The following is a 24,344-nucleotide window of genomic DNA, read 5'->3' as shown; positions in this document are numbered from 1 at the left end:
AGAATTAATGTTGTCAATAGTGAATAATGTTTGAAAACTGAAAAACCAGAATCAGAGAGAAAGAGGAGCAGACTGTACAAGAAAAGCAAAGACATGAACAGACCCAAAGAACAACAGAGGCAGACCACATGAGCCCGACACACACCACTGGAGAGGGCCGAGGACAGTGGGAAACCAATGAAACGCTGCAGCGTGTGTGTGTTGGATTCATGCAAGATTATTCATGTGTGTTTCTGCTGTGTCTGTTTGGGCTGGGAGGAAGGGATTGAGGGACAGAGAACAAAATGAGGTATTGAAAGAGAGAAAAGTGTGTGAGTGTGTTACTTCATCAAAACCACATGCCAGAATCCTCTTAGGAAAGACAGGAATGCAGCAGGATGAAAAGCAGATGTGGTGGGAGGAAGAGGAGAGAAAGGGTGGGGACTGGGGGGGGAGGGGGGAGGTTGATGATGAAATGATAAGTGAGGGGAACATTTTGGCCATCACTAGTCTAGAAACAAAGTCACTTGATTCTCTTCATGCACACATTTATCCATCTGTTGGTTCATCTGATGCAGCTTCACTAACCATATGCTTATCAGTGTGGGCATCTAAGAGTTTGAGGATTTCCAAGTGGGTCCCCATGTCCTTAACAAACACAGCTAACAACATGGTTATCCTCTTAAGTCAGAGTTTACATACAACGTGAGACGAGGTCACAAAGCAGCAGAATTTGTGGGAAACACAATTAAAATGTTTGTGTATTGGTAGAGCCAGCTGCAGCCATGCAGACACAGACATGCACTTAGTTGCATTCAGCGCTTTCACACACAGACACACACCGACGGCAGCGAGCCACCATGCAAGGTGCAGACCTGCCACAGCACCGCTGTCTCTGACACCAAATACTGAATATGACAACCTTATGTGTCCCTGTCCTGCTTATGGACACTTTCACACAACATATCATTAACAACACATAACATTTAAATAATCTAACTATGTTCTATAAGCAGGGGGTTACTCACCTCGACTAGAAGTTAGTACAGAGATGTCTCTGGATGAGACCAACAGGGTTGGTATGGTCCTGTCCTTCTGATGAACTTTTAACGGTAAAAATCCGGACAAGAAAAAGATTCCTGGAATGAAAGTAGCAACGGAAGGGAAGGAGGAGCTCTGCTGGATCTCATCCAGAGACAGAGAACAGTCTCTCTCTCTCCACCACACACACAACAACAAGAGAAGGCAGGGAGGCGCACTCAAAATCAGGAGTGGTCGTAAGAAGCCTAAACTTATAAAGGAGAACAGAGAGATAAAGGTAGGAATGAGACATTTCGTGCTTTCTAATCTAATAACTAGACAATCCTAAATGATACCGTCAGAGTGAGACTGTGCTGAAAGTCTATTAAATATGTAGAATGAACTGACGATTAGGGGGTGATCCGTTCATGGACACATGGCGCACACAACGCAAGTTGCCAAGCGTAGGCAATATGCTCTAATCAGTTTACAGTAACAATATATCATGTGCAAGGTCCCAAAACTGTGACACTATGCTGTGAACACGCAGCTGTCACAGTCTTAAAGGGCCATAGCAGTGTGTTTGCATGTATACTGAACAGTTGTGCTGGCCAGTTTCCAGAGTAAAGTATAGCTTATACAGTTCCCCAGGCAGCCATTGGTTTCCACTCATTTCTGTACAAGCTGACAATCAATTAACAGACAGATCAAAAGACTGCCTCAATTGTGTTATTCATCACATTGAACATGAAGCCTGCGTAATCTGTTTTATTTCTTTCATTTAAAACCCCTGAGCCCAAGCGCCCCCGGTACCAGCCAGTGCATCTCGCAACAAACACCATACAAGGGCATGCTAACCATGTAGCAACATATTCATGCTGCACACCCACTTAACCATTTTTACCTAAAGCAAACACAAGTCAAACACCAAGCAACTGACTGAGTGTGTAGCTACAAGTATTCTATCTGAACAAGGTGCATGCCTGCAGTCACAGCGCTCCTGACAGCTTTCATTTCGCGCTATCCACACAAACGACACCTGGAATGAACACTGAAATTCCACAGATTCCAGCAGTGTAGCTCCTGTCACAATAAGAACAAACTTCCGTTTTTATATTTACAACTATAAATTGTGTCTTACCTTTGCTGTTTATGTAATCAAAAGTTGTGTCTGGTCGCATAAATCCATTAATACTTACTACTCAAATGTCTCTGGGACATGTTGAGTCCATTCCAGCTGGCATGTACCCATTTGCGTTGCATGGGGAAGAAACGGCAGTCGGCGTTACTGCAGTCGTCCATATGGACACACAGTCTGTGTCTCGGGGCTGGAAATAGGTTTACTTACAGTGGATTCATATTCCTTAGCCTCTGACATATCAAAGGAGACCAGAAATATGCATATAAGCCTTCTGATTGGGGAGCTATTTCTGACTCATTTTGGGTATGTTATTTTACGTTTACGTACGTTTTTTCCTAGGGCTAGGGTTTAAGAGATTCTTTTATTTGCATTTTGCACCAAAACCTTCAAGAAAAACAATTGTCTACTTTTAAGGACATTTGTATGTCTAGTCAAACATATCGTGAGTTTGAACAAAGTTTCATTCACTACTACCATACAGTCTGCACTGAAACTTATTGGTCATTAAGGTATGTTTCAATACTGTGTGATTTTGTCTTATTTTAGTAATTGTTACTTTAATATTGTTTGATAATGTTTAAAAATGTTCTTTTTTAAATGTATTTATTTTATTTAAAAGGGACCATGTACAGTTTAAAACATTAATGTCATCATTTGATGCAACGTACCAGATTATAGCATTAAGATAATTTCCATCTGGAGTCCCTTGGCAGGTCAAAACAAAGAAACAGCACAATAACATAATACAAAGTTATTCAAAAAGTCAGTTGTTACTGACCAAATGCTGAATAATTGTCCATTTAACATATTTAATTATGACACAGTAAATGCAGACATAAAGGAAATACCTGTAACTATGTGTTATAGTTTGAGGTTTAGTCATATTTCCTGTTTTATTTTGTAGTGTTCTCCTCCCCTTGTGTGTCTTGTGGTTTTGCTTCCGGGCTTTGTTTGCTTTCCCTCCAGTTTTGATTGTTGGCCCTTCCTTGATTGTTTGTACCTGTGTCTCATTGTCTCCCCTTCCTTAGGGTATTTAGTCCAGGTCTTGTCCTTTGTTCATTGTCGGATCATTGTGTTCCTGTCGTGTGTGTGTGTGTGTGTGTGTGTGTGTGTGGCTGTGGCTGTGGCTGTGGCTGTTGTGTGTTGTGTGTCACTGTCATGTGTCGCTGTCATGTGCATTTTCATTGTACCTTGTTCCCGTGTCCAGTTTCCCGGCATTTAATAATAATAATAATAATAAAACTTTATTTATAGAGCACTTATCAAAACAAAGTACAACGTGCTTCACAACAAAAGAAATAAAATACCACAGTGAATGACAAAATATTAAAAAAAAAATACATAAAATACACAAAAGCAATAAAATAAACAGCCAGTTCAGGTAAAATCAGGATCTGCTTTCAGATAAAAATGTGTTTTGAGACGAGACTTAAACGAAGACACTGACTCAGACAACCTCATGTCTTCGGGTAGGTTGTTCCAGAGCCTCGGAGCCCTGATAGCAAAAGCTCTGTCCCCCTTTGTTTTCATCCTGGACTCAGGAACAGACAGGAGACCCCTACCTAAAGATCTCAAACTACATGAAGGTTCATAAGGGATTACAAGGTCTAAAATATAATCTGGGGCCAGGCCATGAAGAGCCTTAAAAATAATCAACAAGATCTTAAAATCAATCCTGAAACAAACAGGGAACCGATGTAAAGAGGCTGAAACAGGTGTGATGTGGTCGTACTTCTTGGTCCTGGTAAACAGCCTAGCAGCTGAGTTCTGTACAGTCTGCAGTCGTTACACAGTTTTTTGATTAAGACAAGTGAATGTACTGTACAGTACTGTATGTGTCATCGGGGTAACCAATAGCAACTGCCAAAAAAAGGCTGTGCGCATTCTCATAAAACTGCAGTTACATCAGGTAACGTCGATTTCCCCAAACTGAAGTGTTTCAGTACATCTGCTATGGGTAAAACAATATGCACAGATTCATGAAGAGCAAGTGTGATGATAGATTCTGTTATATATATATCTGTTATATTTACAGTGATACACTTTTGTCATTTTGTCACATATTCATATTTCCTGCCCTGAAAAGGTTAACCAGTCACTTTAAGTATATATCAGACATATGGTCTCTGAATTTGGTCCTAAGCATTCCAACTCCAGACCAAGAGATTGATTTAAAGACACAGTGATATTGAAAATACATTTTCCAAGTTCTAATCCTGCGTCCCTCAGTTGTTTATCTCTACAGGTAGGCTACATGCCAAATATATTTGTGTTTTTATATCAAAATCCCTCTCTTTTCCTGTAAAACATTCAAATCATTTGGATGACTCAATCTGTGATTAAAGGCGTAAACATACATTTATCCAATCATACATAATTAGCCGTGCCCTATAAGTGAACAGGCTGTTACAATAATCAAGGCGTGAGGAGATAAAAGCATGCACAACAGTTTCTGCATCACTAAGAGTTAAAATAGATCGTATTTTTGCAATTTTTCTGAGGTGATAAAAACATGATTGGACAAGCTTAGTGATATGTTGCTCAAAACATAAATTGCTATCAAACAGACACCCAGATTTATTGCAACAGGCTTGATATGTTGTGGCAGGTTACGAGTAGATGGCAGTATTTTTTTAGTGATGAGTTGGGGCCCAATAACAAGGATTTCAGTTTTATTTGAGTTGAGCTGAAGAAAATGTATTGACATCCATTTTTTTATGTCAGACAGGCAGTCCTGCAGAGAACTCAGTGTACTAAGGTCAGTGGGCTTGACAGGGAGGTACAACTGCATGTCACCCGCATAACAATGAAAAGAAATACCATGTCTGCGGATTACATCACCCAAAGGAAGCATGTACAAGGAGAACAGTATTGGTCCCAGAATTGAACCTTGAGGCACATCGTAGTTGATATGGGAGAAGGATGACATGAAGTTATTAATGCTGACACAGAATTTCCTATTGGACAGATAAGATGAGAACCAGTCTAGTGCAGTGCCAGATATGCCCACCAAGTGCCTCAGTCTATCTGAAAGAATGCCATGATCAATTGCATCAAAGGCAGCACTTAAGTCCAACAGCACAAGAATTGAACACATGCCTGCATCTGCATTCATTAAAAGGTCATTGGTGACTTTGAGGAGGGCTGTTTCAGTGCTGTGGTGTTGACGAAAGCCAGATTGGAACTTTTCAAAGGTATTATTATTTTCCACAGCAGCAAGAAGCTGCTTAGATACAAGTTTCTCATCCACATACCGCTTCCTCATCATCTGCATTTGGGTCCTCATACTGCACCCCGTACAACAGAATGATCCGTCCAATCATGGACCCAGCAGACTTTTCTGAGGATGTGGACCAGTTGGTCCATGACTTGACGTGCCTCAAGGACATATGGGAAGAAATAAGAGACGAGTCCCACAGAGAGGCAATCGGATTTTGGGTAGAAGCAAGATTTTTGACATGGCCTGGGCTGAGGGAGGCCATCCCTGAGTGGCTCACGGACTAACTCTATACCCAGACACCCCAGCCTGCAACTCATCAGCCTGTTTACCAGCCAGACTCCTGGCCCGCTAGCAAGCAGCTAGACTACCTGACTGCTAGCCCTTTATCAGTCAGGCTTGGTTACATGAGCCTGCAATCTGCCTGTCTCGAACCGGTCCCAGTTCCGAACCCATACCTGGGTTCCTGCCTGGCTCTCATTGGTCCTCGCAGTCATCAGTCTGCACCCTGGTCTGCCAGTCATCAGCCTGCTGGTCCCCAGCTCATATCCCTGCATGCTTGCCTCCTGTGTGCTAGTCTCCAGTCAGCATCTCAGCTTGCAAACCAGGTGGTACCTCAGTCTGTTGCTGTCTTGGCACCTTCTAGTAAGCCCCCCAGGAGGAAGCATGGCTCCCACAGCTGCTCGCCTGCCCAGCTGCCTGCACCACCGCCCAGCACCCCAGAGCCGTCGCTGCCCAGCGCCCCAGAGCCGACGCTGCCGTGGCGGCCTCCAGTCTCTGCTGGATCACAGCAGCCCCCTGGACTAGGACTCCTTGCTGGATCACATCACGGTTTGGTCCAGATATGCTCTGTACGAAATTTGGTTGTGAATGAAAGCTGAAGGTTTGAAGTGACGAACAGTTAAAACCAGAGAAAGAGAGGGGGAGGGGGGTCTTATCAGAAGGACTGTGTTTTGGTGCCTCAGTCAGCAGATTGGGAACACCTGTGTGTGTCTGCGTTTTTTTCACCTTCAACTCTACTGAGTGCTACCCTTAGCAGGGTTCAAACCCACAACCTTTAGATCCAAAAGGGGCACAGAAGTGGAACGATCTTAAAGCACTGGACTATTCAATGAGAAGATATGGTTTCGACACACCTTCTTACAATGTGAGGCAATGACATCACGTGCCAGCCTATAGTCAAAATGTTGGTGAGAAAATTCACTCGTCATTCTGCTGGTTTCGGGTGTATTGTCAGATATTTTGGTGAAGTTTGATCCAACACTGAGCAAAAAAGAAAATGTTATGCATACAGTACTAATTACAGTAAGACATTGAATGTCACTGCAGACTCATTGTCTGTCTGTGTCAGTTTTGGTAGCATTTGAATGAAGACTAGAATATATAGATCTTAATTGATTTTGCATATATTAAAAATATAGAGTGACAGACTTCTGAATTGACCAAAGGGTGCAGTGAGGCAAACTTCTGTCACATATCAGTGTGTTGAAGCCATTTCTATGGAAGTAATAATATTTTGAGTTTAAATGAAATGTAGAAATTGGAATGTAAACAGTTAGCCAGTGATCTAGTATAATGCAATTTGATTAGCTGTTAGATTTAGCACAAAAGAAATAGAACCCTGCGAAACAGTCAGAAGCCACTGGACTCTGGAGCAACACAGTCTTTTGACCTATACGGAACTACACAGTTAATTTGTAAGAAAAGTTAAGATCCTAAGTTTTAAATTTTTTATGTTGCGAGATTAATTAAACAGTCAAACGAAGAACTTTGGATTCGAGACTTTTATTCACTGACGTTTTGTGTTGAGTACAGAAGAACATTGAAGTCTTGGGCTAGTGAGTTAGCTTGTTGCACTCACAACCAAAGTCAAAAGACTGCTCGATAGTCAAACTTTCGAGTAAATTCAGAAGATTGCTCGACGAAGCAAAAAGACGAGCCGCATGAGAAGATCGCTAAAGAAAAAGACACTCGTGATGACGGCGAGCTAATCGACTGGGCGGATCTGAGGGAAACTTGCTAGCGGCTGCTAACAAAGATAACGGACCAATATGGACGAAAACTACATTGCAGCAAAAGAATACAGAAAGAAAGCCAGAGGTAGCCTACCTGGAGAGTGAGTCGTCGGCTGAATTACACTGAATGAACAGTTCTGATATTTTCTTCATGTCTTTATTAGCCATCGTCCAGAAGTGGCAGTAAGTGTTCACTGGATATTTCATCTTAAAAGTCATAGAGCTTGACATAAATAAATCCTGCACATCAGTGACTCTTTTAAACGAGTGTTTACAAGAAGATTAGAAGCTGTGGACAATATTAAGAATTGTGACAATTTTGTGTGAAGATTTTAAGGTGACATGACATGGCAGGTGAAAGTGCAGCTGCGTGTGTTGACCAAAAGAGGGCGCCAAAGCTCACAGAAAAGGCTGTAGCGGATCAAGAAGCTTATGAGAACAGATATTCGGAATTTCAGCAGTTTATAGAAGACACAAATGAATGGATTGCAGATGTCCTGAAAGATGAGAAAGATGATATTAGGCCACATGATAGTGTATCCAAAGCTAACTCAGTAGTAAGCCACACTTCCAGTACTACTTCTGCAATGTTGAGAATTAAAGCTGAACGTGAAGCACTGTTGGCAAGAGCTGCAGCAATGAAAAAGAGAGAAGCCATAGAACAGGAAGAAATTCGCTTGAGAATTAGAAAAGAGCAATTGGATCTTGAAACTGAGCTTGCTGCTTCAGACACTGAAGGTGTACGAAGACTTTGAAGATGCTCATGAATCTAAACATGATTTGTCAGAGCTACCTTCAGGACCCAGATATGAACCCTTGATGTATAGACAAGAAAAACACAATGTAGACGATTATGTGCGTCGTGGAGCTGGTAAGACATCCCTTACATTCAATCCAAAGCCAGCCACTCAAGTTGGTGCTTCAGATAGAAGAAAATCATCGTCAAGGTTTGATGCTGTCAGCAGCACGCCGCATCTTACTCATCATGATCACACTGATTTTTCTACAGATAGCCTGCACAAAGTGTTACAGCGTCAAAACGAAGTCACCGAGATGCTCATTAAACAACAGAGTGTGTCTCAACTCCCACAAAGAGACATATCCACGTTTACAGGAGATCCTCTGACTTACAGATCTTTCATAAGGGCATTCGAGCATGCTATCGACAGTAAAACAGACAGTCATCAGGACCGGTTGTACTACCTCGAACAGTTCACGAGTGGAGAGCCACTTGATCTCATTCGGAGCTGCGAGCACATGAAACCCGACAGAGCTTATAAAGAAGCTAGGGAACTGCTTGATCGTCACTATGGAGATGAAATGACCATCGCTACAGCTTATATCAAAAAGGCTATGGAATGGCCTCAGATAAGGCCAGAAGACAGAAAAGGATTGAATGCGTTTGCTTTGTTCTTGGTTGGATGTTGTAACACAGTGAATGATGTGGACTACATGGACGAAATGAACAATCCTACCAACATGAAGTCCATTTTATCCAAACTTCCATTCAAACTGAAAGAAAGATGGAGAAGTTATGCTTATGACATTCAAGAAAGAACAAGAAAAAGAGCCAGATTTCATGATTTAGTGGAATATGTGTACCGACAAGCAAAGATTGCCAATGACCCGCTATTTGGAGATATCCTGGACTCCACTTCAAGTAGTCAGAACAGCTCAAAAAAGCAACCAAGCATCAGAAAGAGTGAGTCTAAAAGAAGCAGCTTTGCTGTGAATGTGTCTGCTACCGAAAATAATGTCAGTAAAGGCCAATCTGAGAAGAAACCTTTTGCAGCCAAGTCAGCAAGTGTTTTTCAAAGTCCCTGTCTTTACTGCCAGAATAACCATGCACTGAATGCGTGCAACAAGATTCGCCTCTGAAAGAAAGAATTCAGTTCTTGAAAACGAACGGCCTTTGTTTTGGGTGTCTGACGGCAGGTCATATGTCCAAGGACTGTAAAAAAAGGGCCTCTTGTCCAGAGTGTTCACTCAAGCACCCAGCTATCTTGCATGTTGTTAAGACAGATGCTTCATCAAAGAACAACAGTGCAGACGACAGGTCACCAAGCACAAGCGAAGTCACAAGTGCTCTCGTGTCTGCAGGATGCAGAAAAGGTGACCATACTGGGGCCGGGAAAAGTGAGTGTATTCTTCCCATCGTACCTGTGCAGATAAAACACAAGAAAGACACAAAGATAATCAAGACCTATGCTTTCCTGGATCAAGGAAGTACAGCGACTTTCTGCACTGAAGAATTGGCGAAGAAGTTGAATTTGCGGGGCAGAAAGGCAGAGTTCCTGCTTTGTACTATAGCGCAAGAACAGAAAGTGAATAGCTATGAACTTACCATCTGGAGGTGTGTGGCTTAGAGGAGCAAGAGTACCTGCAGATATACCTGCAAAAAAGGCCAACATCCCACAGAAGAAAGATTGGATTGGAAGAAGTGGTCTTACCTGAGTCGAGTCCATCTCCCAAAACTTGAAGCAGAAGTTGGTCTGCTCATCGGTGTCAACACGTACAAAGCCATGGAACCATGGGAGATCATTAATAGCCAGAACGACGGGCCATACGCTGTGAAGACAGCTCTTGGCTGGGTCGTCAATGGGCCAATCAGCAGATGCCAAGAGAAAGAATCAGATGATGGCAAAAGTCAAAGTTTCCTTGTCAACCGTATTTCTGTGATAAGCGTTGAAGACATGCTGATGAAGCACTACAATGCAGATTTTCCAGAAAGAAGATGTGACGACAGACGAGAACAGTCACAACATGACAAACAGTTCATGCATACAGTGACTACATCAGCTCAGCTCGTGGATGGTCACTTCCGCATCAAGTTGCCTTTAAAGGATGACAAGGTGAAGATAACATGCAACCGTGGTATTGCTGAACAGAGGCTTAACTCTTTGAAGAGGAAGTTCAGTAGGAATACAGACTTCTTTCAAGAGTACAAGGCTTTTATGGACAACATACTGGAAAAAGGCTACGCAATAAGGATTCCAGAAGAACAGTTGAGTCGCAGTGAAGGAAGAGTATGGTTCATTCCACACCATGGAGTTTACCATCCAAAAAAGAGGAAACTCAGAGTCGTCTTTGACTGTGCGGCAACTTACCAAGGTGTGTCGCTAAATGACCAGTTGTTGCAAGGGCCTGACTTAACTAACACTCTCATCGGAGTATTGTTGAGATTCAGACAGGAGCCTGTCGCCATGATGGCAGATATAGAGTCCATGTTTTACCAGGTGTGGATTCCAGACACGGACACGGATATGCTACGCTTTCTCTGGTGGCCAGGTGGTAATCTGAATGTGGAAGCAGAAGAGTACAGAATGTGTGTACATTTGTTCGGTGCTACATCTTCTCCTAGTTGTGCGTCATATGCATTAAGAAGAACAGCGGAAGATGCAGCATCAAAGAGTACCCCTGAAGCCACACAGACAGTCCTCAAGAACTTCTGAAGCGGCTGAAGTCAAAGATCTCAATCTGGAGCATGATGAGTTACCAGTGGAACGGGCATTAGGCATGCAGTGGTGCACAAGTTCTGACAGCTTCAGGTTCCTAATACATCTACCGGACAAGCCATGCACAAGACGGGGCATTTTATCTGTAGTCAGTTCGGTGTATGACCCAATGGGTTTTTTGGCACCACTCCTACTACCCATCAAGCTCATTTTAAGAGATCTCTGTCAAGAGAAGAAATGTTGGGATGAAGAGATCCACGAAAAAGCATGCCGGACATATATGAAGTGGCTGACAGACTTAGACAAGCTTTCAGAACTCCGTCTGAATAGATGTTTCAAACCTCCTGCATTTGGGCCTACAAACACTGCTCACATTTCAATTACACAATTTCTCAGACGCTAGTCAAGACGGATATGGCGTTGTGTCGTATCTCTTGCTAACAAATGACCGGGGTGAGAAACATGTATCATTCTTGATGGGAAAGTCCAGAGTCGCTCCACTCAAACTGATCACGATCCCGAGAATGATCGATCGATCAGATGTTGAAAGAAGAACTTGAAGTTCCCCTGCTGGAGTCGGTCTTCTGGACGGATAGTACAACAGTACTAAAGTACATAGAAAACTATGCTCTTCGTTTCAAGACGTTTGTAGCCAACCGTGTCTCTTTCATTAGAGAAGTGACTACATCTTCTCAGTGGAAGTATGTCAACACCTCACAAAACCCAGCAGATCAGGCTTCCAGAGGTTTGAAGATCCAGAGCTTCATGGAAAGTAAAAGCTGGTTTCAGGGGCCTAGTTTCCTGCGAAAAGAAGTTGAATGGCCAGAACAACCTGAACAGTGTCCTTACCTGACTGAAGACGATGTTGAGGTGAAGACATCCGCTGCAGCGTCGTGCTCAAACTCAAACGAATGCACAGATCCACTGAATCGGCTCGTTGAGTATTACTCCAGCTGGCATAAGCTAAAAAAGGCGGCATCTTGGATTTTGCACTTGAAAAGGACATTGCGGCACTTGAGCGAGAAGAGAAAAGAGTTTGAGCAGAACATACAGCAGAATGAGAATGATCCAGAGAAATGCAGATCTATAGTTGAACAGCAAATGGTGATGTACAAAAAAAACCTGGAAAAAAGAATACTTACCATGGAAGATCTATCCAGAGCTGAAATTGAACTGGTTAAATACAGTCAGAGACAAACTTACACAGAGGAGATACAAGCCTTGCAGTCGGCAGGCTACCGTGTGAAAAAGAACAGTTCTATCTTCAAACTGGATCCATACTTGCAAGAGGACGTGTTGAGAGTAGGAGGACGTTTGAACAGATCGGCGATGCCTGAGGAGGCCAAGCATCCTGCCATTCTGCATAAACAGCACAGAATAGCTCATCTCATTCTCCACCACATCCATCAAGAGTGTGGACACGGAGGTAGGAACCATGTCTTAGCCATATTGCGACAACGGTATTGGATACCAAGAGCCAATGCAGCGGCAAAAAAAGTGATTTCAGAGTGAAACCTCTGCAGAAGACTACATGCAAAGGCAGGAGAGCAGAAAATGGCGGATCTGCCACAAGATCGTCTGCTCCCCGACAAACCACCCTTCACCAACACGAGTGTAGATTATTTTGGACCTTTTGAGGTCAGAAGAGGACATGCAAAGGCTAAGCGTTATGGAGTGCTCTTCACATGTTTAACTGTCAGGGCAGTGCATATAGAAGTAGCCCATTCTCTTGACACTGATTCATGTATTAATGCCATACGGCGTTTTCAAGCCAGAAGAGGTCAAGTGTCAGTTATTCGTTCCGACAATGGCACCAACTTTGTCGGCGCTGAACGAGAGCTGTGTGAGGCATTGGCAGAGCTGGATCAGTCTCGCATCTATGAAGTCATGAGAAAAGGTGTACAATAGATTTTTAACCCGCCTGCTGCATCTCACCACGGTGGTATCTAGGAGCGTCAAATCCGTACAGTGAGAAAAGTGCTGAGCTCCGTTGTGAAGCAGCAGCTCTTAGAAGATGAAGGACTACACACTCTCTTATGCGAAGTTGAGAGCATCATCAATGGGAGACCTTTAACCACGAACACAGATCACCCCAATGACCGAATCATCTGCTTGCATTGAAAACACAGCCTAGTTTTCCACCTGGTGTGTTCACTAAGGATGATGTCTACGCCCGCCGCCGCTGGAGACAAATACAATACATGGCGGATCTGTTCTGGCGAAGGTGGACTCACGAATACCTACCGCTTCTGCAAGAACGGCAAAAATGGCTCGGCTTAAAGAGAAGTTTCAAGGTTGGAGATGTTGTCCTTGTCGCAGATTCTTTCCTGCCAAGAAACTCCTGGATGTTAGGCAGAATCATGAGGGTGATGCCTGACTCCAAAGGCATTGTCTAAAGTGCTGAAGTTCGGACGAAGACCAGCATCATTCAAAGACCCGTAACTAAACTTTGTTTGTTGCAGGGAGAAGACTGAAGATAGAAGAGAAAGACTTGAATAGAACAGAAATTACCAGTTGAATAATCTGTGAGAAGCATTTAGTTGTTAATACTTCACAGTTAATGTTTATCTTTAAATACTTTTCTGTGAAGAAAAGAATATTCTTGCTAAAAGGAATTGAGAAAGTGTTAAATGTAAGAATGTAAATGACTTCAGTTTAAATTTAAGTTGATAATTGATATGTTAAGGCCTAGTCAATTAGGGACTGGGATATGTTGAAGCCATTTCTATGGAAGTAATAATATTTTGAGTTTATTTTGTAAATCTGAGAAAAACTTGTGTTGCAAATGAAACGTAGAAATTGGAATATAAACAGTTAGCCAGTGATCTAGTATAACGCAATTTGATTGGCTGTTAGATTTAGCACGAAAGAAATAGAACCCTGCGAAACAGTCAGAAGCCACTGGACTCTGGAGCAACACAGTCTTTTGACCTACACGGAACTACACAGTTAATTTGTAAGAATAGTTAAGATCCTAAGTTTTAAATTTTTTATGTTGCGAGATTCATAATTAAACAGTCAAACGAAGAACTTTGGATTCGAGACTTTTATTCACTGACGTTTTGTGTTGAGTACAGAAGAACTTTGAAGTCCTGGGCTAGTGAGTTAGCTTGTTGCACTCACACAGTGGATGTGCTGAAAACATTTTAACTCTCTAGGACCTATGGTAAAATTTAAATGCTTTTTGAAAGTTTTGACTGCAATATAGATGAAAACATGTGTTTAAGCTTATAAACCTCTCCCCTTTTTGCCAATCATGACCAAACTTTTTACAATGAATTGAACATGGCTGTAGAACATGTGGAACATTTCTTACTCAAATCCTTGCAGTTAATTATGAGAGATACATTTTTCACATTTGTGGCGCCCCCTAGTGGCAGAATATCCCAGGACTGCTCAGCGAAGCTTGGACCTAGCATACGAACATGTGCAACGAGTTTGGTTACAACAGCTTAAGCCAATTTTGATTTATGAGCGTTTATGTAAAATTGAACTTGAAGACGTATAATTTATAGAATTTTGTATAATGTGTAATTTCAAAACTGTATGGAATATCAAAAAAGTACTTTTTCCGGGTTGGTCCAGATATGCTATATGAAAATGTTGATGGAAATTGCTCAAAATTTGTAGGAGGAGAAGTGAAAGAACAGATTTGGACATTTTAAATGGCAGGAAATATATCCAGGTGCAAATGGGCGTGGCTTACATGGACAGATTCGTCTGGACCCACATAATCCAGGAAAAAAGGAATTTGTTTCTGTCACTTATGGTTCAAAAGTTATAGGCCAAATGTTAATTTGTTGTTATAGCGCCACCATCTGACCAATTGGTACAATTTTTTTTGAGTAGTGGGTGAGATTTCCAGCCCATCTGCCGAGTTTGGGAACTGTAGCTGTTACAGTTTCTGAGATCCAGATACTTTTGGGGCACAAGAAGAAGAAGAAGAATCCTAACAGGCTTTGCTGCTTGGACCCCTAATAACAAATCCAAGGTAGGTCAGCAAGTTCTAGTGCCCTGGTATTGTATATGATGGCTTTCTGGAATGGCTTACTGGGACATTACCAAGGAACAGAGACTTCATTAACGCTGTTAGTTACACCTGTGCTTTACAAGTCATGTCTGATGTGGTAAAGGTCTACAGCGCCTCCAAAACTCCACAGCTACAACACACAACTTGGCTGGTTTTGTGTGAACTGATCTGTAAGAATGTCCTGCAGTTTGGAAAGTGAGCTCTTCTGTCCTCTGCAGGTGATGGCAGTGGCAGTATCCAGGGATCTGACAGTGCAGGTGCTGGAGGATGTGAACGCTGTCAAGCTGACTGAAAGACAGCAGGCTCTGCGCACTGCCGTCCTGAGAGGAGAGCCCAAATGTCTGGGGGTGAGTCTAGAAGTCTCTCTCTCAAAACATAAAAGCAACATAGGGTGATATATAAAAAGACATTTAAAAACACTTAAAAAGATTTCAATAGAAAATAAAAACAAGATATAACAGGAGAGTAAAAGTTACAGTGTAGTGTAAGAAATTAATCATTATTTGATTTAATTAAAGGTGGCAGCAAACAGAAAAGTCTTCAGCCTTGATTTAAAAAAACAGAGCAGACCTGCAGTTTTCTGGGAGCATAAAAACTGAACGCTGCTTCATCATGTTTAGTTTTAACTCTGGGGACAGAAAGCAAACCTGATCCCAGATGACCTGAGAGGTCTGGATGGTTCATAACATAGCAGAAGATCAGAAATGTACTTTGGCCCTAAACCATTCAGTGCTTTATAAACCAACAGTACAATGCAAATACCACTTAGAATTTTAAAATAGTAGTAATGTAATGGTAGTGGTAATATTAATATGAATAAATTAATAATAATAGGAATGACAGCTATAGGAGTGATAATGACAATATTAGTAACATAGCCAATAACAACAACTGTAGTAGCAGAGAGGGAGAGGAGGAGAGAAGGAAAGAAGTGCATCATGGGAAGTCTCCCGGCAGTCTAGACCTATAGCAGCATAACTAAGGGATAGTTCAGGACTCACCCAAGCCAGCCCTAACTATAAGCTTTATCAAAGAGGAAAGTCTTAAGCCTACTGTTAAATGTGGAGATGGTGTCTGCCTCCCGAACCCAAGCTGGGAGCTGAGTCGGATAATATGGTATTATGAGATCTTTAAGATACGATGATGCCTGACCATTAAGAGCTTTGTAGGTGAGGAGAAGGATTTTAAATCCTATTCTGGATTTTACAGGGAGCCAGTGCAGAGAAGCTAATATTGGAGAAATATGATCTCTTTTCCTAGTTTTTGTCAGTACACGTGCCGCAGCATTCTGGATCAACTGGAGAGTCTTAAGGGACTTATTCGGGCAGCCTGATCAAAAGGAATTGCAATAGTCCAACCTAGAAGTAATAAATGCATGCACTAGTTTTTCGGCATCATTTTGAGACAGGATGTGCCAGATTTTTGCAATGTTACGTAGGTGAAAGAAGGCAGTCCTCGAAGTTTGTTTGATCAGTGGAGTGGTGAAACCATTGTCAGGAATGTGTAATGTGTCACACATTACATGTGCTGCATGTGAATTGGGTACCCACTTATACAAAAACTGCTCCATAAACGCGACTACAGGTCAATAAGTCCACAGGGAACCATTAAATGGCCAGTTAAACGTATCATGTTGCTGTAACACCACTTACAGGAAAACTGCCATTCAATGTTGCAGTATTTATCAGCACTGATGAATGTGTGTATGTGTTGTTCGAAATTGTGTTCAAGAATTGTGGCAGTTTTTAGATTAAGCTAGATCATGTCCACCACACTTAAGCCAAATCTGGTGAAGATTGGATAGTGACAATTTGAAACAGAAGAGGTTTTGCTAAGTATAGAAATTGAAAAAAAAAAACACTGATCGAGAAAAAACTACACAGAGGAAGACTTTGAGATGTGGTTCAAAGCTGAAGAAATGGACCTTGAGTAAAGTTTTTTTTGTCAAAAACAAATGTGATTTTCCTTCTCTATCTGAAGGTTCAGGTGTTATGGGCCAAAATAGAAAGTGCTTCAAAAACTGGATCTAGGTCCACAACAAAGACTAACACCAGAAACACCAGAAGTAGTAGTTACTCACTCACATTTTCCACCACTGCCTGCTGTGTTGTGGTGGTGTGTTTTGGCAAGCCATGGCTTATTCTTCAACACAGTCGTACTAACTAGTTAGTCAGCTAGATCCTGGATCAATGGTGTCACAAAGTTGGTTACTGGTAATGGATTGTGTGTGTGTGTGTGTGTGTGTGCACGCCAGGTGAGTCAGGTGATGCTGGGGCTGATGGTCATGTCCTACTCCATTCCTCTGCACTTCACTGAGGTCACTGAGGTGGTCAGTCTGGGAGTTCCTTGGTGGAGCGGCCTGACAGTGAGTCTCTCTCACACACACACACACACACACACACACACACACAGTTAAAGTATTCATTTAGATTCCACTGATATCATGTGTGCTGATTGAGCTGAGCACAGGGATCTTAATATTGTGATATGTGTTCCTCTGTGCTGACTGTCTCCTGGGTGTGTGTGCTCCCAGTTCATCACAGCAGGAGTGGTCGCTATCATCTTGGACAAACACTGCACCATGAAGATTGTGAGTCTCTAGACAACACATACACACATATGCAGCTAGACAGTGTGTGCACATGCATGGTTATATACAAGGACACTGTCTTTTCCCAAGCTCCATTTATTTCTTACATCGTATCTATGCAGCTAGGCAGGATGTACTTGTACTACTGCAGTTGCTGCTCATATTACTACTACTACTTTTCTGCCTCCGCTAATGTTTAAAAAGAGGAAATGTTGTGTGCGTTTTTTCAGCTGTGGGCGTGTTTGATGGTGAGCGTGGTGTCCACTGTGCTGTCAGTGGTGGCTGTGATCATCTACTCTGTGGACATGGACAAGAATTCTGAGGTGCCCTGCGTCGAGACACTGCATGGCGACTGTAGCGAGATACACTACACCACGGTTGGTATCAACTTCATTTCACGTCACCCTGCTGTCGTACAAAAAACATAGCTTGAAGCTTAAAATACTTAAAAAGTGTGTCTTGTGGGTGGTGCTAGAGTAGAGGCAGCTAAATTTGCAAGATCACGTGAGATCATGCGAGAATCCATTTTGCCAGGCTTCAAGTTTTGCGCCCTGTGGCCAAACCACAGTGGTTCGGGCCGATCAGCGTCCTGTGAAGAACTACTGCCAGGTGATTTAGGTGTGACGACAACGAGAAGCGAAGCGCCGCGACTGTTTGTTCAAAAACAACAAAGTATTTTTTGAAAGTGCCAGCCCTTTTCCAAACTGTTTCCAAGGACGACTTCTCAAATGCTTTTGTGTAACAAACCATCTGGCACGTCAGGTTAGTGCTAGAGTGCTGGTCCAGTGGAAATGTTGACCTAATGGTGGTGCTCCTCTGGAGCCTCAGCCCATCCTGCTGCACTGTTGCCCCTGCTTCTACACCATCTCCAACTGAAACAAACTCACCAGCATCACACATACTGTACTGCCTCCAAAATCATCTGCCTTCGCACATCCAAACTCTCAGACATGACCCACAGATCCATCACACGCCTAGCACTCACAATAGCACTGGTTTACCCCTTCAATCATCACTTCACCTTACTATAGAAGGTGAATATAGTGAAGTGAATTTCTGTATTTGTTCAAATGCTGTATGTAAAGGGGACAATCAAGTGTGTGTCTGAAAGTGGCTCAGAACACTGGAAGAATTTTACATAGAAATTTCCAAAGAATTACAGGAACCCCTGTCCACAGAGCAAATGTATGTGGCTTATTGAACGTTTAGTACTCACAGTGCTTTGGTCCATTTATTTCAACGTACATCCAAAAACTTGAGGTTAACATTAAAGTTACAAGTCCCACAGTCACCTCTATTTCAGGCAGTAATCACAGCCATTCACAGTGTGCTAGGGGATTGGTGTGAAGCGAAAAGGAAGGATGGAGAAAAGTTTCTACAGCCTTGAATAAAAACAACACTTCCTTTTATGAAAAGCTGTCATTTTGGTTAGTAATTTCCTACCCTGTGTTGGAACATGGATAATCATGGGGTTATGGGATTTTTTTTATTTGGAGTAACTTGTGTTAAAAGTAGTAAAATGTTTGTCCAGGGCCACCACAACTCAGTACGGTCTGAGCAAAAGTGTGTGGCGTCGTGCCTGGATGGCTTTATCTATACATGAAATACTATGTACCTCACTGAACACCACTGTGACAGACATGTACATGTAACTGGGGATAAGCTAAACTCATTAAATTGATTAAAATCAATAAATAAATTCTCCCTCCCAGCTGCTGGAGGAATGGGCCTGCTGTCATACCTAATGAATGTGTTGTGTGAGTTGCAATGACAAAAGTGATGTGAAGTAATGTGAGTGCTGTGTGTGTCCTTTACAGCAGATGCTGAGCATGGGAGTGAAGTCGTCCCTCCTTCTCTTCACCCTGGCCCAGACAGCCATCTCTGCCATCCTCTGCTTCCTTCTCTTCAGGCACAGACGCTGCTACAGACAGTACGCTGTAAGACTCTAACACTTTCTCTTAATTAGCAAAGACTTGATTTGTCTACTCAAAGTAAATCAAGTGTTGTATGACAAGCAGGGCTGACATGTTGGGCTTTTATTACTATAAAAATCAGTGTGGTCCACGTTTGATTTGGTAGAGGTTTCTTGCTGTATTTAGTTGGTCCACATGTTGTTTTTATTCCCATTTTTGGCTTTTTAAGAGGTGGGTGGACCAGGGCATGCTTTAAAAAAGTGGTACAGGGCCAGTAGCAAGAGAGGAGTTAATCATTTGACATATGTGTGGACCTATACTCCCAATAACCAGTAGGCGATGTGAGGGGGGATTGTTAGCAATATGACCAAAATGCATCCCCCTTGTTAACCTGCCATCCCCCCTCTCCATCCCCTAGTAGCAGAGAGAGTGCAGGGCCGAGGGGTCGTTTAGTTGAATATGTTAGTCTAGTCTGATTGACTCATTGATCCTATATTTGACTGAGGTTTGTGCAGTTAGCATCTATGGTCCCGACCATGGCTCTGAGATATCAGTAGCCTAACTGTGCTGTGTATTGATTAATTAATGGTGCTGTCCATGGTTCTGAAGTAGCAGACGAATTCATAATTGTTACTTATTCTCTCAGTCCCGTCCTTCTGTCAGTTTCATCTTGGATATATAACATTCTCTAAACTATATACTATAAATACTCAATACTATACTATATTGTAGCCTATACTCTATGGAATAGTGCCACCTTCATGATCAATATTTCAATGATCCTTCAGTAGCGTTGGTGCTGCTGAAAATACACTCCCAGAGCAAGCCACCTCTGTAACAAAATATTTTAGGGGAGACATGACTACAGATGTAGTTTTTACAATAGATTTTTGGTGTAACCTGGAAGTGGAGCAGGTCATGTGACTCAGGAAATTAACCTGCACTGACCGCACCGCCATCAGCTGCTACAGTTACATAATTCCAGGTAAAGTTTATACCGCCAAAACTACAGTGTGTTTTGAAAAATAAGCATCATTAAAATGCTTAATGTAAAACAGAGGTGGATCTGAACTCAACTGATTGAACATATATACAAATTTACTTGGAGGGGCTGACAACTTCAATTTAGTTTGGAGTGAGATTTGGTATCGGTGAAGTCGGTGCATTTTATGAGTAGGCCATCTGTGACATTACCCACCGCAGGGGTCGGGGTCATCACTCATCAATCCCCAGGAATTTTTTGTAAAAAGTTCAGCAGCCAAATTCACAATTTTAAAGCATGTATAGATGAAAAGCCAAGTCAATAATCACGGTCCATGATGAGTATGGTTGATCAGCATACTTGCCAACCTCCAGACATTATAGCCTAAATCAGGAGACCAAACCTAACCAAAGTATCTGAGGATCTGGAGGGTATAACATATGAGCGGATATGATTGAATTTTGTTCACATATATTGTTAATGGTTTGGTGATTTGATTTTCAAATTTGTAGTATTCATCTCAAGAGCGTAACATTGGTTGGGGGGCGGGGGGCTTTTATCATATTCAGCTATTTCAAAGCAACACATTATAATTAAAATGCCTATCATGCTTAGTTTAATCAATCACTGGAGGGCTGCTTTTATTGGTCATATGAAACAGCAGCCACATTAAAATATTTGAGGCAGTTGAGGCTCCCACACAACACCGAAGCAAGAAAGAGGGAAAAGTCAAATCAGTGCTCTCTGTGATTCAAAGTAACAAATACACAACTCTATTAGGTAGATATGGAAAAATTGTACTAATTGACCCATTTATAAACCCTTTGCTAAGCCAAGGCGTGAATCAGAGTGGTAGTGAATTCAAAACACTTTGTTGTTACAGTTGCTAACAAAACGCAGTGCCATAGTTGCTGAACTCAAGCAAAGTTGAGCCCAAAATTAAAAGGGAACTGATTTGTACAGCTGTGAGTCACATAACATTGTCTATGGGAAAAATTAATGGGACTTCCAAAATAGCTCCTTCCACTTCACAACTCTATTTCCATTTCATATGTTTCTTTAACGATTTCTTCAATGTTACTGAACATTGCACACATTGAAACACAAGGCTCTTTAGGGTGATGTAACTATCATATAGGTTTATGTTATGGCCACCAGTTTAAATCATTTCAATGGTAAATGGACTGTACTTATATAGCGACTTTCTAGTCTTTCTGACTACTCAAAGTGCTGCAACTACGTTTCACATTCACACACATTTCACAGTCCGACAGGACTAAATACTACAATACCCCTTGATAGATACATGCATTCAAGACTGAGGCTAAAGCTACATGTCCCAGGCAAAGAGTCCTCATCCTTACCAGCTCAAGCTGATGATTCATGTAGAAGACATGTAAATAAAGAAAGTTAGCTTTTGTATAAAAGAATACTATATGGAAAAATGTAAAAAAAAGAAAAACTGTATTATAGTACAGTAGTACGGTAAATTGAAAAACGTTATATTCTAACATAACCATGTTTGAATACTTACTATAGAAAAATAAATAAAAGGTTAGATTTATGATTTATTGTTTAACTTATACAAGAGGAAATGCTTTTAGGATGAGGACTAACTAATGTGTTTGGCTAAGGTAACACTATTTTGGGTAACGAGTTTGGCTGGGGTTGCTGGATTGTGAACCTCACAAAATCCAATAAAGATCAGGACAGTCCATGTTTGTGCTTGCCAACTGTTGCATCTTCTTGTCGCATGTTACTCAGTTGTCAGCTGTCAAAGACTAAAACATCTGTGCAAATTGGTGGAAACAATCTTTAGGTGTGGTTTGTCCAGTCTAGGTCTTGTAGGTTTTAGCTCGTCTTCAGCTTTGTCCCAAGCTTTACATTTGAGCAGGCAAACACAATCCATTGCTTATACTTTTGCTCTTTTGGAAAGCCTATAACAAAAAAGACAAAAACAACAACTATGTAATATGCTAATGTGGGGAAAATAAAGACCACAGATCAATTGGTCCACTTCCAATTATTAAATTCCAATTAACTGCAGCGTAAACTTGAGAATCTCAGTACACAATAGGTCAGCTGTATATGCAAAATTTGAAATAACTTTTCAACATGGAGTTTAAAGTATCCAATAATAATGAATATGAATGAATATTTATTTGGATTTAAATGGAGCTTTTCTTTCAAGGAAATTGCTATTTTTCCCATAATTAGTACCAAATTACATAATTCTTTCCAGGAAACATCAGGGAAATGATTAGGAAATTACAGACCTCTTTCCAAACCTACTAGTTTGAAAATTCCTCCTTTTCACCAACATTAGCCTTGACTAATAATACAAATCAGTCAGCCACTGGAGATGTGTCCCAGTTCAGAGACTGCCTCATCCAGTCCACATTTCAAGACTGAATACAGTACATCATTATGAGCATTGTACTGACAACTTTCTGTTATGAGAAGAAAAGTAAGATGTGCAAAGTGCTGACATGAATGCTGATGCTCTCTTTCTGTTTTTTACAGTCTCTCACTAAAGCTGCTCCATCAACCCCGACAGCACTCATACCGCCTGACCTGAACTGATCAGTAATTGGATCAGTACTCATGGAGGTGATGGATCACTTCTCATCAGGTGACCGATCACCTGTTCTTCAGATTGAATTTGTCTGTCTATTTGTATCTATGACTTATCCACTGTGCATGAGCATCTGCTTTCAGATTGTTTCTATGAATGTCTGCCAAGACCTGGATATTAGATTATTGGTACACTTCAGCCAAATGATTCAAAACTTCAAGGAACAACAGAGCTGTAATAAAAGAAAAGAAGAAAGGAATAAATAGAAGAAATAATAACTCTTAAACATTGGCATAATGACAATGACAAATGCATTAAAGGAGACGTAAGAAAGATAGAACGAAGAAATTCTGATACATGAATAGACAAAGATATTGTTCTTTCCTGTGGTAAAACCATCACAAGACACTTTGGTGGCCATGAAATGTGACAATCTGATAAAGGTAGCAAACTTTCTGTGTGGTACAGGACACAAAGCACAGCCATGTGATCAGGAAGTGGTGGGTATTTTTGTGGCTGCAGGCTCACAGTGCACCTGGGTCACAGCTGGAGATCGGGAAGAATCTGTCATATACACAAAATAACTGTTTGCATAAGTAGTCTCCTCCTTAATGACACACCTAAACCATCACCACATAAAACATACATTAAAAGCTGCGTCAAGATCGCCTGTGTGTAATCGAGGTGTGACAAGTGATTTTAGGTTATATATTAGCCAACTTCCTCACAAAAACTTTGTCAAGTTGCCAGGGTGCTTCACCGGTCATGACTGTTGAAAAAACTCATGTCATCTGGGCCAGAAGGCAGTCTGGAGACGAAGTGGAAGATCCTGGTTATTATTAACACCTGGTTATTATTAACACCTGGTCTTCATCATCGGATGGAGTTTGCTCAGGATCTGTTGACATGCAAGCTCAGTAGTTCAGTTGTATCAGCTTCATCCAGTGATGAAGACTGTGTGATATGGTTAAAAGTACTTGAGAAAGCTAGTAAGTGGACTATGAGTTGGGTTTTTTTTCACACTTTCATGCTTATTCCTGACCAGAATTTCACCAATGGATTACCAATGGCACTGCAGTGCACAGAGAGTTGCCAAACACCAAACTAGTGCATGTGAGGAAGAAACCTTACTGAACATGAGGAAGACTTCGCTCCATGTGCCCACACAGACACAGACCCCTCTGACTTCTCTCCTGTTTCTTGATTTTAAAATGTTTTCATGGTGTTGTTGCAGTTTTCTGTTTTTCTCTCTCAGTTTTGGTTGTGTGTATGGAACAAAGTATATATATAGTCATGTGCCCTGTTTTTATTTTTCTTGACTGTTTACACAGTCTTATGATATGTCCATCTATTTTGTATTAACTATTTGATATAATCTTGTTTATTTTATACAAAATAAAATCATATGTACATATATATGAATTAAA

At 41.5% G+C, this 24,344-nt stretch overlaps 2 protein-coding genes across 7 annotated transcripts in view; one reads left to right on the top strand and one right to left on the bottom strand.

Moving 5' to 3' along the window:
* si:dkey-9i23.16 (uncharacterized protein LOC571915 homolog) overlaps window positions 1-1,145 on the bottom strand; it is a 7,114-nt gene extending 5,969 nt beyond the window's left edge. The window contains exon 1 of one of the 2 annotated variants that reach the window (XM_044186264.1): window positions 1,008-1,145. The gene's annotated coding sequence lies outside the window, so the exon portion shown is untranslated. The remainder of the gene's footprint in view (window positions 1-1,007) is intronic. The other variant, XM_044186270.1, reaches the window with a different exon arrangement.
* tmem176 (transmembrane protein 176) lies at window positions 1,124-24,344 on the top strand. 5 transcript variants are annotated; one of them, XM_044186111.1, is made up of 8 exons: window positions 1,124-1,297; window positions 15,076-15,204; window positions 17,112-17,222; window positions 17,391-17,447; window positions 17,678-17,824; window positions 19,265-19,384; window positions 22,866-22,974; window positions 23,963-24,344. In XM_044186111.1, exons 1-7 carry the CDS (start codon window positions 1,124-1,126, stop codon window positions 22,923-22,925), a joined length of 798 nt encoding a protein of 265 aa, XP_044042046.1. In that variant the 3' UTR covers window positions 22,926-22,974; window positions 23,963-24,344. The 5 variants fall into 5 exon arrangements, with proteins under 5 accessions (XP_044042046.1, XP_044042056.1, XP_044042036.1 ...); XM_044186141.1 differs by adding an exon at window positions 14,677-14,818 and having other exon boundaries at window positions 1,185-1,297; window positions 22,866-24,344; XM_044186121.1 differs by having other exon boundaries at window positions 19,268-19,384; window positions 22,866-24,344.

The sequence above is a fragment of the Siniperca chuatsi genome, linkage group LG3 (assembly GCF_020085105.1).
Source record: "Siniperca chuatsi isolate FFG_IHB_CAS linkage group LG3, ASM2008510v1, whole genome shotgun sequence".
Taxonomy (NCBI): Eukaryota; Metazoa; Chordata; class Actinopteri; order Centrarchiformes; family Sinipercidae; genus Siniperca; species Siniperca chuatsi.
Note: the sequence above shows the minus strand (reverse complement) of the source record. Positions and strands in the feature narration are given on the sequence as shown.

What these genes read in the sequence shown, in the direction of transcription:
- tmem176 (XM_044186111.1), top strand. Translation starts at nt 1,124, where the DNA reads ATGAAAGTAGCAACGGAAGGGAAGGAGGAGCTCTGCTGGATCTCATCC. An exon ending in AGGAGAACAGAGAGATAAAG is followed by an intron (nt 1,298 to 15,075) that starts GTAGGAATGAGA and finishes TGTCCTCTGCAG; the next exon opens with GTGATGGCAGTGGCAGTATC. An exon ending in AACACTGCACCATGAAGATT is followed by an intron (nt 17,448 to 17,677) that starts GTGAGTCTCTAG and finishes GCGTTTTTTCAG; the next exon opens with CTGTGGGCGTGTTTGATGGT.